Source organism: Lepidochelys kempii, chromosome 7 (assembly GCF_965140265.1).
Source record: "Lepidochelys kempii isolate rLepKem1 chromosome 7, rLepKem1.hap2, whole genome shotgun sequence".
Lineage (NCBI taxonomy): Eukaryota > Metazoa > Chordata > Testudines > Cheloniidae > Lepidochelys > Lepidochelys kempii.
In genome coordinates, this window is record NC_133262.1 from 32,167,433 (window position 1) to 32,179,298 (window position 11,866).

Genomic DNA, 11,866 nt, shown 5'->3' on the forward strand with positions numbered 1-11,866 from the left:
TCAGCGCAGCAGAGGTTGGAGTTTTGTTCATTTTCATGGGGAAGTTATAGTACAGCTCCCTCTCTTGGCAAAAAGCATTGTGCTGCTAGGACATTATGTGAACACTTCCCCTTTTCTGGATGGGGTATAATATGGAGGTTACTGGGACCTTGTTATGTCCCTGTGGATCCTTGCTGCTTTTGCATAAAAAGTAAGACTGGTTCATCTGGGTCGAGAATAGCTCTGAGCAAGAAAACACATCCTCCTCAGAAGGGGATAGATAGCATCAATCAGCACAAAGAAAACAGGATAGTTGGTTTATTTAAAACCCCTTGTTCAACAACCACTCTTTCAGTTCATTGTCAAAATAGCCCTTGATACGGATGCTGCAGGTGATTTCGTTGACTTGAATAGGTGGTGGTTTCCCAGCGAGCTGAGTGAGGAACTCCTTAACTTCCTCTTCCAGGGCCTGAGGTTAAAGAAACAGAACAAGAATACAGTCTCAATACAACTATCAAATAAGGACAGCCCAAAAGTTTAGGCATCAAACACTAGGCCATGCTTTCAGCAGTTAAGAGCTAGTTTGACTGTCTTTATTTAAAGCTGTGTAAGGCATAACACTAAACAGTTCAGAGATGTTATGTTGTTAATTAGGTCTTGTAGGAGCTGCCAGAACAGCAGTGTCAGTGCTCCAGCTAGTCTGGAATTTTGTTTCCTGGGGTGGTAGATGATTCGCTAACAAATATAACTCTCCATTTTCTGCATCCATGCAAGGAGGAAAGTGATCTCTCCTCAAGAAAAAAAGCTTTGCTCTTTATCCTGGACTAGTATAGCATCCCTATTAGCCTTTTTCCTAACTAATATCACTGTAGTGGCTGTTACCCTGGGGAATATGTAACTCTCTTACAAAGCTATATTTAGGGCCCTACCAAATTCATGGTCATGAAAAACGTGTCAAACCATGAAATCTGGTCTTGTGTGCTTTTACCCTGTACTATACAGATTTCATGGGGGGGAGACTAGTGTTTCTCAAATTGGGGGTCCTGACCCAAGACTGTTGCAGGGAGGTCACAAGGTTATTTTAGGGGGTTATGGTATTGCCATCCTTACTTCTTTGCTCATACCATGCCATGCTACCCTTACTTTTGCGCTGCTGCTGGCCAGCAGCTGCCATTCTCCAGCTGCTTAGCTCTGAAGGCAGTGCTGCCACCAACAGCGCAGAAGTAAGAGTAGCAGTACAGCAACCAACCCACACCCCCTCCCCACTCCTTTTCAAGTCAGGACACCTACAATTACAACACCACGAAATTTCAAATTTAAATAGCTGAAATGAAATTTACCATTTTTAAAATCCTGTGACTATGAATTTGACCAATATGAGCTGTGAATTGGTAGGGCCCTCGCTATATTCCTGTGATTGGCTGTGAAACTGACTTCTGCAGGACACATTCAATATACTTTCTCCTATTATTAAATTTGCTTTCCCTTTTGGGGTAAGGAGAATCACCGAATATGCATTGTTTAAGAATCTGTATTATCACTGGTAGGCTGTTAGGAATGCGTTGGAATGGCACGTACCCAGATATCTCCTTCGATTTTCCTGATGACAGTCATCCTCCTGTTGCCACTGGTGATGTCCTTATAGACTGGAACGTTGTGCATGCGGGAACGTCTCACAAAGTAAGGAAGGGCAGGTGGAGTATCTAACCAAAAAAAACCTGATTTCAACTCTAGGCCAGAGCACTGTTTGCTCTGCATGCTCCACTAGTGAGCCCAGATCAGAAAAGTGACCCTGGTGAAGCTCAAGTCATCTCAGTTTGCAACTCTACTCTCTGTACCACAAACTCCCAGTACCATCTAAAATCCAACTGGGTTGTTCCTGGCTAAGCCAGTCACTGGTAAAAATGCAGTCAGAATTTAGCTGACTTATGCATTATGGCAAAACAGATGCCTGCTCATATGCCAGTAGCTTTGCTAAAAAAATCTGACTGGAATAAATGTCACTTTTCTGATACCAACTGCTTAACAAGGCTTGTATTTCTCAAGCTTTAGAAACAGAGGGGTAAGCCTATTCCAGTCAAAGAGGCAGCATTACCTGCTGGAAGGACTACTACAAGCCTTGATCACTTTTTCTGTACCTTACTCTTAAAGCCACAAATCCTTGAAATAAAACATGCAAGCAACAGTGACGGTAGCTCAAATTAAGTTACAGGAAGCAAGAACAGAGTTAGGGGCCAGTTTGTGTTGTTAGAAGTTAAAAAAAAAAAAAAAAAAGTACTACAGGTTGGATGCCTTCTGATCTGAGAAAATGTATCTTTTTGCTCTAGGCTCATATACCCTTTAGGGTTATGCAGCACTGTGGGGGGAAATTTTCAGAGAGACAAATGGCACCCAGCTCTTTAACTGTATGAAAACTTTCTCAGACTAAAAACAATAATCTGAGTCATAGGAATATAACACTGTGACCAAAACCCTCTACTTTAATATCACATGGAAAAATGTTTTGAGGAGCATACGGGACTTGCCAACATTCAGTGCATTTACTGCACCATAACCCATAATCTGGTGGAAAAAACATAGGCGTGACACTAGTTCCCTTTCACTTAAGAGCACTGGATGTTCTAAGATACTCTAGAACAGTGGTCACCATGATCCCAGAGGATCTCCCAGTCTATCGCAGTCTCTGGCAGTGTAGCGGGGCTGCTGCTAAGGCTTGCTCTCTGTCTGCCGTGGGCCCCAGGGGTGGGGGAGAGCAGGGGTCTCCCTCTGCATACTATTGCTACCTGCAAGCACTGCCCACGTAGCTCCCATTGGCCAGGAACAGGGAGCTGTGGCCAATGGCAGATGCAGCGCTTGCAGAGCCATGTGCCCCCTGCATGGGCATGTTGGTCCCTCTCAGGAGTGGAGCGGGGCAGACAGCCTGCCTTAGCCTCGCTGCGTTGCCGACCAGGAGCCACCCACAGTAAGTGTCACCCAGCAGGAGGCTGCACCCCAGAGCCAGCACCCCAAACCTCCTCCTGCACCCTGACACTCTGCCCCAGCCCTGACCCCCCCCCGTACTGAAACTCCCTCACAGAGCTTCGCAAAAAGAAAAGGAGGACTTGTGGCACCTTAGAGACTAACCAATTTATTAGAGCATAAGCTTTCGTGAGCTACAGCTCACTTCCTCAGATGCATATCGTGGAAACTGCAGCAGGCTTTATATATACACAGAGAATATGAAACAATACCTATTCCCACCCCACTGTCCTGCTGGTAATAGCTTATCTAAAGTGATTTCCAGCACAAATCCAGGTTTTCTCACCCTCCACCCCCCCACACAAATTCACTCTCCTCCTGGTGATAGCCCATCCAAAGTGACAACTCTTTACACAATGTGCATGACAAACAAGCTGGGCTATTTCCTGCATAAATCCAGGTTCTCACATCCCCCCACCCCCATACACACACAAACTCACTCTCCTGCTGGTAATAGCTCATCCAAACTGACCACTCTTCAAGTTAAAATCCAAGTTAAACCAGAACATCTGGGGGGGGGGGGGGTAGGAAAAAACAAGAGGAAACAGGCTACCTTGCATAATGACTTAGCCACTCCAAGTCTCTATTTAAGCCTAAATTAATAGTATCCAATTTGCAAATGAATTCCAATTCAGCAGTTTCTCGCTGGAGTCTGGATTTGAAGTTTTTTTGTTTTAAGATAGCGACCTTCATGTCTGTGATCGCGTGACCAGAGAGATTGAAGTGTTCTCCGACTGGTTTATGAATGTTACAATTCTTGACATCTGATTTGTGTCCATTTATTCTTTTACGTAGAGACTGTCCAGTTTGACCAATGTACATGGCAGAGGGGCATTGCTGGCACATGATGGCATATATCACATTGGTGGATGTGCAGGTGAACGAGCCTCCAATGTGATATATGCCATCATGTGCCAGCAATGCCCCTCTGCCATGTACATTGGTCAAACTGGACAGTCTCTACGTAAAAGAATAAATGGACACAAATCAGATGTCAAGAATTGTAACATTCATAAACCAGTCGGAGAACACTTCAATCTCTCTGGTCACGCGATCACAGACATGAAGGTCGCTATCTTAAAACAAAAAAACTTCAAATCCAGACTCCAGCGAGAAACTGCTGAATTGGAATTCATTTGCAAATTGGATACTATTAATTTAGGCTTAAATAGAGACTTGGAGTGGCTAAGTCATTATGCAAGGTAGCCTGTTTCCTCTTGTTTTTTCCTACCCCCCCCCCCCCAGATGTTCTGGTTTAACTTGGATTTTAACTTGAAGAGTGGTCAGTTTGGATGAGCTATTACCAGCAGGAGAGTGAGTTTGTGTGTGTATGGGGGTGGGGGGATGTGAGAACCTGGATTTATGCAGGAAATAGCCCAGCTTGTTTGTCATGCACATTGTGTAAAGAGTTGTCACTTTGGATGGGCTATCACCAGCAGGAGAGTGAATTTGTGTGGGGGGGGTGGAGGGTGAGAAAACCTGGATTTGTGCTGGAAATCACTTTAGATAAGCTATTACCAGCAGGACAGTGGGGTGGGAATAGGTATTGTTTCATATTCTCTGTGTATATATAAAGCCTGCTGCAGTTTCCACGATATGCATCTGAGGAAGTGAGCTGTAGCTCACGAAAGCTTATGCTCTAATAAATTGGTTAGTCTCTAAGGTGCCACAAGTCCTCCTTTTCTTTTTGCGAATACAGACTAACACGGCTGCTACTCTGAAACCTCACAGAGCTTGCATCTCTCACCCTCTACTGCACCCCAACCCCCTGCTCCAGGCTCAGCCCAGTGCTCCTTCCCACAGTGAACCCCCCAGCCCAGAGTCCACACCCCCTCCTGAACCTCAACCCTCTACCCCAGCCCAGTGAAAGTGAGTGAGGTTGGAGAAGAGCAAGCAGAGGAGATGGGGGGATGGAGTGAGTGGGGCAGGTCTTTGGGAAAGTGGGGTGGGGGGGTGTTGATGCTGGGTTGCCCTTAAATTCAAAAAAGTGATCTTGCGCATAAAAAAGGTTGGAGACCACTGGTCTAGCTCAGGCCAAAGCTGGTCTTCCTCACAACAGCACCATTTTGGACTCATTTTATTGGTGGGAGGAGCTAGTCAATGCAGAACTGGGATACAGGCACAGCACACTAAATCAGCACTCAACAACAAAAACAGCGAGGAGTGCGGTGGCACCTTAAAGATTAACAGATTTATTTGGGCATAAGCTTTCGTGGGTAAAAAACCCACTTCTTCAGATGCATGGAGTGAAAATTACAGATACAGGCATAAATATATATTGGTACATGAAGACAGTTACCTTACACATGGAGAACTTCCCTTCTCTTCATGTACCAATATATATTTATGCCTGTATCTGTAATTTTCACTCCATGCATCTGAAGAAGTGGGTTTTTTACCCACGAAAGCTTATGCCCAAATAAATCTGTTAATCTTTAAGGTGCCACCGCACTCCTCGCTATTTTTGTGGATACAGACTAACATGGCTACCCTTCTGCTACTTGGCATTCAAGAACAATTGCTACAAGTAAGCTTGGCAGAATTTGATTATTTGTTTGTTTTTGAAGGATAATATCAATGTTTTATGCAGCTTTTTCAATTTAAATTTCCAGTTGTGCAAAATCATGGATTTGAAGCATTTTATTGATTTAAATGTTCACAGTTGTGGGAAATTAAAGACATATTGAAATTAAAAGTTAAAGCTTTATATCCATTAAAATACAAACTCATCACATATCAAAATATATAAAGTAAATATCCTTAAACCAAATTAAGTTCTCAAGCAGTATTTTTATGTGGACTATCTGTAAATGTCAATTATCAACAGCAATATTTCAGTGGTTTGGGTGCATGCAGTGAAATTGACGGGTGCCCCATACGGTTACCTGATGGCGCTCTCCAGCCAGACGGGGTGGGGTACTGGGCGTGTTTGGGGGGAGCAGGAATTCTGGTGGGTGGAATGAGTCTCTCCACAAATTTATATTCTTCAGTGGATTCCACAATCCCGGGATAATGGGGGTGGTGGGTCTCAGTTTTGTCCCGGGACGGATTCTGAAATGCAAGGGGGGGGAGGGTAAATAACCGTCAGGTGCTATCCCGCCTGCAGCAGCCACGCGCTGCCTGTCCCGCCCCACGGCGGGCGCCGTTTCAGTGCGGGGCAGGAGAGCCACCCTCTAGCCGCGTAGCGCTGCGGGGGGGCCGGGGAGTCCGGGCTGCAGGCGGTAAGGACGATCCGGCCACCTGAGCCCCCGTCCGCGGTACCTGCTGGGGAGTCACCTGCAGCAGCCGCCGGGCCCCCGCGCCCCACACGCTACCCGGCCGCCTCCTCAGCCCCGCTAGGGCTACGGTCGCCGCCATTTTGCTGCCGCGTCCGGCTGGGACCGCGGGGAGGGGGCGGGTTGTGACGTAAAAATAGGACGCCTCCGCGGGCGACAGCCGATTGCGTATGACGTGACGCTTTACGCACCGCGCGCGTCTCCCTGTACGTATATCAGTGTGCGCGCTCCTAGTCAACTCCTTTTTCTTTCCGGCTCCATTTTGTACGGTGGCGGCGTCTCGTGGTGAGTGAGGCCCCGGTGTCCTGCCCGCCTGAGAGCGCGGCCTCGGGGCGCTCCGCGGGGCTGGATCAGGTGGTGGGGGACGCCGGCGGGAGCGTTGGTTTGGTGAGAGGGAGGGCAGGGATTCAGAGCGGGGCGGGACACGACACGAAGCAGCCCTCGCCTCTCCCGTCCCCCGGCGACTCGTGGTTCGGGGGCACCCGCGGGCGGCAGGGGGCGGCTGGCCGGCCGCTGTGGTGCGGGTAGGAAACCCCTTGGGTGAGTGAAGGGAGGAGGCTCCCCCGCCTCTTCCTCCGGTGGGCCAGGCGCCTCGCTGGCCTGGTCTGGAACAAAGAGGCCCAACGAGGGAAGGGCCGATGGGTCTGACAGGCAAACGGTGAGAGCGGTTGAGGCTGACTCCAGTCCTGGATTGTGACTGGTGAGGAGATCCCTGGATGGTGCCGGGTGCCTTGTGTCGCCCCCCAGATTGCTGGTGATTGGGAAGTGGCTCCCCATTCTGCATCTCTTGGTAAAGTTGGCTAGCTCAGCTGGGCACTTTTAATCCTCGTTCCCTAGTGAACCACTCCTGGCTTCTATCCCCAGATCTGGGAGGAAAGTGGAGTCAGTGGGTGTCAGAGCAGGGGAGGGCTGGGTATCAGAACTCCTGGGTTCTGTTTCAGGGGCATACTAAGGATGCTGCTAAAAAGCGTATCCAAACTTCCACTTTAGACAACCTTTCAAACTAATCCAGGCCCAGCAGGTGGCATTGATTTTTTTTACCAGTACCGTCTGTTGCTGGGGTGGCAGCAAAGTCCATCTGGGGAGGAACGTCAGTAAAGTTTCCTTGTTTATGCCCTAGCAGATCTGCTAGGGAAGGTGCAGAGACTGACTTTGTTGGGAGGGTGCAGAGACTGACTTTGGCTAGACTGTGCTCGATCTGGGGTACTCAGAGCAGAATTCCAGGGCCTTTGGAGATTCCTGCCTTTGCCAGGGTTTGTGTATCCTGATTGCATTGTGTAAGTAATGATTTACTGCTGCAGGCTTAGTCACTTAACTTATGTTTCAATATGGGATTCACAGCTAGAGAAGGAGGCTGGAAGTCAGGTCTTTTGAGTTCCTTCACTTGCTCTTGTGTTTTAAGCAAGTGACAGGACTTATGGGTTCTGTTTCTGGGTTTGTCACTGGCTCTGGAAGGGTGGGTGGAGGGAGTGGGGCCTAGTTTTTACAACAAGGGTGCTGGTAGTCAAGACTCCTGGGTTCTATTCCTGGGTGTTTCACTGGCTCATGGTGTCTGCTTGTTTTCTGTTTGGGTTTTTATCTGTAGAGCTCCCAGTAGGTTACTGGGTAGCTGCGGTGAAATCTGACAAGTAAGCTGCGTGTGTCTCTCAGCCTGTCTAATGTAATGTAGCCACAGAATGCGACACCTAACGTTTTTAGCCTGCTGTGGGAATGGCCTGATCTTGGGTAACTTGCTCTAACTCTTCTTGTTCTGTCCACTCAGCATAGCTGGAACCATGCAGCTGTTCATCCGTGCTCAGAACCTGCACACCCTTGAGGTGTCTGGACAGGAAACAGTAGCTCACATTAAGGTAAGGATTCACTAGCCACATACTTTTTTTGTGCCCCACCCCATGTCGCCCTAAACATGTCTGTTGGGCTTTTCAGTGCATCCTTCAGCTGATTGCTCCTGCCCGAGGGGAGGGGAAGGAGCAGAATTGCTGCTGATTTCTGATCATAAATATTGGCAAAGAAAGTATTGGGCACTGCATGTCTCTTTCCTCTGCTTGATCTGTGTTGAAGGTAGCCTTATGAGAGAATCCTAGGAACATGGCTGCCCAAAGCTGGAACACATCAGGCTTTGATCTTGACATTATACACTGTGTATGTGCTTCCAAGTCCAGAACTTGGATGGAAGACCTTCACAGAAAGCCATGGTGCTCTGGAGTTGAGTCAGTAAGGGGCATTCTGCTGATTCCAGTGTCCCAGCATGGTATTGGAAAGGGCTGTGCTGCAGGGGGTGGGGTGGGATTGAGCCCAGGAGGGGTTGCTCTCACCTCTGAGTCAATGCTGGACTCAACCAGTGCTCCCTGGTGTCTGCTCCTTCAGAAGAAATATTAAATGTTCCTGATTGCTTATCATTAAAATACCTCTGGCACTTTGTGACACCAAATTGTAATTGACGTAATTGCATTTGGCCTTGCAGTTTGAATGAAGGGCTGTTAGTTTCACCCTATAACTCAGTGGTACCCCTCCCCACTGCCACTCTAATCAATTTGGTCAGGCTTTTCTATAACTCCTGTCTGTCCTAGTGTATGGATTCTTTTCCCTCCATGGCATTTACCCCATTCATATCCCCAGAGACTGTTGGAATGCATCATCTCTTTCCCTGCAAAGCCAGTCTCCACAGATCTAACTCTCCTCCTGAATCAGTTCTTCTCACTCCTGATCTGTGTCAGTGGGATCTGAACTCCTTCCAACCACTCAGCCCTTTTAGCATTGTGCTGCCCAGAAAGAAACTCTTTGATCTGGGATATTGTGCCCCCCTGGATAGCACACCTCTACCTCATGTTATGGGGAGGATTACAGTGACGCCTGCTGACTTGAGGAAGGTGCTTGATTAGCTTTGCTCTCCTGGCCTTACCAGCTGACTGTACCCCTCTGTACCTTGTGTCTCCTATCAGGCTCACATTGAGTCCCTGGAGGGCATCGCACCTGAGGATCAGGTGGTTCTCTTGGGTGGAACTCCCTTGGAGGATGAATCTCTCATTGGGCAATGTGGCATCAGCGAGTTTACCACCCTGGAGGTGGCTGCTCGCATGCTGGGTGGTAAGTATTAAAAGGTTCTGGGAGAGGTGGACTAGACTCAATTTCCAGATAAAGCTCCTGGACAGGTGGAAGAGGCATGCAAAAGAGATCCAGCCCACTGTGCTCTTTAGCTGGGTTTCAAAAGTGGATGGCCAAGCTGTTAACTCCACCAGCTACAGCAGAGTCTTGCTAGACTAAGACCACTGTAGCCATTGGGGCTCTGAATGGTGCATGAGATGCCAGAGGACCTGGAGGATGCCTGTGTAAAACAAGCTTGCTGGGTCTCTGCCCAGTGTACAGGGATTCACATCAGACAGCACTGAGAGGCCCCGCATATTCAGTCTGTGGCCCCTCAGAGTGAATAGAACATACTGAACTCCCCTCCAGTCCAGGACTGAGGCCCGTTGGGTTGGTTGTGGGAACCTTGTCAGTCCTTTGAGGTACATTTATACTGTGATTTTAAAAAAAAAAAAACCCTCCCAAACAACAATACCCACAGCACAGTCTGAGCATTGATCAGCTGACTCAGGCTGTGGGGCTAAAAATAGTAGTGTAGATGTTCTGGCTGGAGCCAGAGCTCTGAGACTCCCTGCTCACATGATCTCAGAGCCTAAGCTCCAGCCTGAGCCAGAAAGTCTACGCTGAAGTTCTGTAGCCCTGTGAGAATAAGTCAGCAGATCTGGGCCAGCCATGGTCTTAGTCTTCTATTGTAGACATACCCTTAGAGGCCCCCAGTCACCCATGTCTCTTTTACAAAGGAGGTTGAGGAACCAGTTACCAGGGCACTGGTGACACATGGGTTAACTTAAAGGACTGGTGAATAAAGTGCAGGCCCTGGAATAACAAAGTTGAGATGAATCTGGCCACCAGGGCAACTGTCCCAGCCACACTGTACATATTACCCAGTGTCCTGTGGCGCTGAGTGCAGCTCTCCTGATTTCTCTCCCCAGGTAAGGTCCATGGCTCCCTGGCTCGTGCTGGGAAGGTGAGAGGCCAGACTCCCAAGGTAAGTGATTCTTTTGGTGCATTGATGTAACCTCACCGAAGGGGGGTAGTGGGGGGGAGCTGTTTCACGTGCTGCAGACTGAGGGTTTGTTGCACTTTATCAGTAAACACTTTGAGACCACCACAGCCTTGTGGTTCACACAGTGGGACTAGGAGCCAGGAGTCCTGGGTCTAGAATGGGAGTGCCCCCTCTTGGCATGTTGCTAAGCTAACTGTGCTCTCTCCCTCAAAGGTTGCCAAGCAAGAGAAGAAGAAGAAGAAGACTGGCCGTGCCAAGAGACGCATGCAGTACAACCGGCGTTTTGTCAATATCGTGCCAGGCTTTGGCAAGAAGAAGGGCCCCAATGCTAACTCCTAAATGACACACCTCACCCAATAAAGCAGATGTCACCCAAGCGTGCTGTCTTGTGGCTGCTTTCATTCTCGAGGTCTGGGGGGGAGGGGAGGCATTCTCTTCTCCCTCCGCTTGCATGTGAGCTGGCTTTGTTCAAGATGCCCTTGAGTCCCAGCCACTCTCAACCACTCCTGCCTGCTTGTGCTTCAGATTCCTCTGGGGCACTTCAAGGGAGGGAACCAGCTGTGAGAGACTGAGAGAGAGAAGTTGAGAAGGAGCTAGGACAACTGGGGATGACCCATAGGTTGCCCTACCTGTGGTCTTCACTCTGAGTTTACATACCACTGCATGTTCGCTGAAGCCTCTGTACATTTCATGTCCTGTAGGCAACCTTCATTACTGGCACTGCAAGCAGGCAGGGGAATGAGTTCTGATTTTGTCTCTCTATGGGCTGAATTCTGAACGCTCCCAGTATGTCTCCCTGGGGCTTCTCATTTTGGTGCCCAAAATCTAGTGGGGGGGTGGGGAGAAACCCTTCTGGAAGCTGTAGCTATGATGAGCAGGCAACTGTTTATCCTCTGCTTAAACAGATTAGTAGAAACAAAGAACAAAAAGACTGATTGTGTGCTCTGAGCTGTGCACTAGCTCAGTCCTGTTCTCCACTTCATTTAGACTAAAGCATGGAAGACATGAGCAGGGCTCTAGTGTTGATCACTTCGGATAGCTGGAGTCTGTGTGCTTCTGTGCACCAGTTTCTCCATCTCTAATATAGAGATGATACTTCCAAGGCAGTTATGGCTTAATGTGTCAGCATTTGAGAAGTGCTGGGACAAAAGGGTCGAGTGTTACTCCACCTGCCTTTTGAGTGATGATGCTGTGCGGCCATGCTGCTGCTTTTGGTATTGCTGGGTCTAATTCTGGGACGAAGGAAATGTACAGACTTCCATGGGACTTTATTCTGCAAGAACCTGATGCAGTTTTGCTGCAGCTGCCTCTGCGTGTGGAGCAGGCTTTTTTTTTTCCTGGCAGCTGTAGTAGTGACGCGGGTGATCAACGCTGTGACTATTCAGATATAGGTGCCAGCCTTGCAAGGGCAGGGGCGGCCACAATGCCGCCGACTGTCATACCCTGAAACAGCGTGACCCTACGCCGGGGTCGCCGGAAATAGCCGAACCGGGGGGGGGGGGGA

At 48.6% G+C, this 11,866-nt stretch overlaps 2 protein-coding genes across 4 annotated transcripts; one reads left to right on the top strand and one right to left on the bottom strand.

Moving 5' to 3' along the window:
• Window positions 1–282: 282 nt before the first annotated feature.
• MRPL49 (mitochondrial ribosomal protein L49) lies at window positions 283–6,390 on the bottom strand. Of its 2 annotated transcripts, none has more exons than XM_073351876.1 (4): window positions 6,274–6,390; window positions 5,883–6,048; window positions 1,558–1,682; window positions 283–448 (listed from the first exon to the last, which is right to left on the bottom strand). In XM_073351876.1, exons 1-4 carry the CDS (start codon window positions 6,352–6,354, stop codon window positions 302–304), a joined length of 519 nt encoding a protein of 172 aa, XP_073207977.1. In that variant the 5' UTR covers window positions 6,355–6,390; the 3' UTR covers window positions 283–301. The 2 variants fall into 2 exon arrangements, with proteins under 2 accessions (XP_073207977.1, XP_073207975.1); XM_073351874.1 differs by having other exon boundaries at window positions 6,259–6,390.
• Window positions 6,391–6,473: 83 nt separating this feature from the next.
• FAU (FAU ubiquitin like and ribosomal protein S30 fusion) lies at window positions 6,474–10,738 on the top strand. 2 transcript variants are annotated; one of them, XM_073351878.1, is made up of 5 exons: window positions 6,474–6,557; window positions 8,035–8,122; window positions 9,215–9,359; window positions 10,289–10,344; window positions 10,576–10,738. In XM_073351878.1, exons 2-5 carry the CDS (start codon window positions 8,048–8,050, stop codon window positions 10,699–10,701), a joined length of 402 nt encoding a protein of 133 aa, XP_073207979.1. In that variant the 5' UTR covers window positions 6,474–6,557; window positions 8,035–8,047; the 3' UTR covers window positions 10,702–10,738. The 2 variants fall into 2 exon arrangements, with proteins under 2 accessions (XP_073207979.1, XP_073207978.1); XM_073351877.1 differs by lacking the exon at window positions 6,474–6,557 and adding an exon at window positions 7,435–7,549.
• The last annotated feature ends 1,128 nt before the right edge of the window (window positions 10,739–11,866 follow it).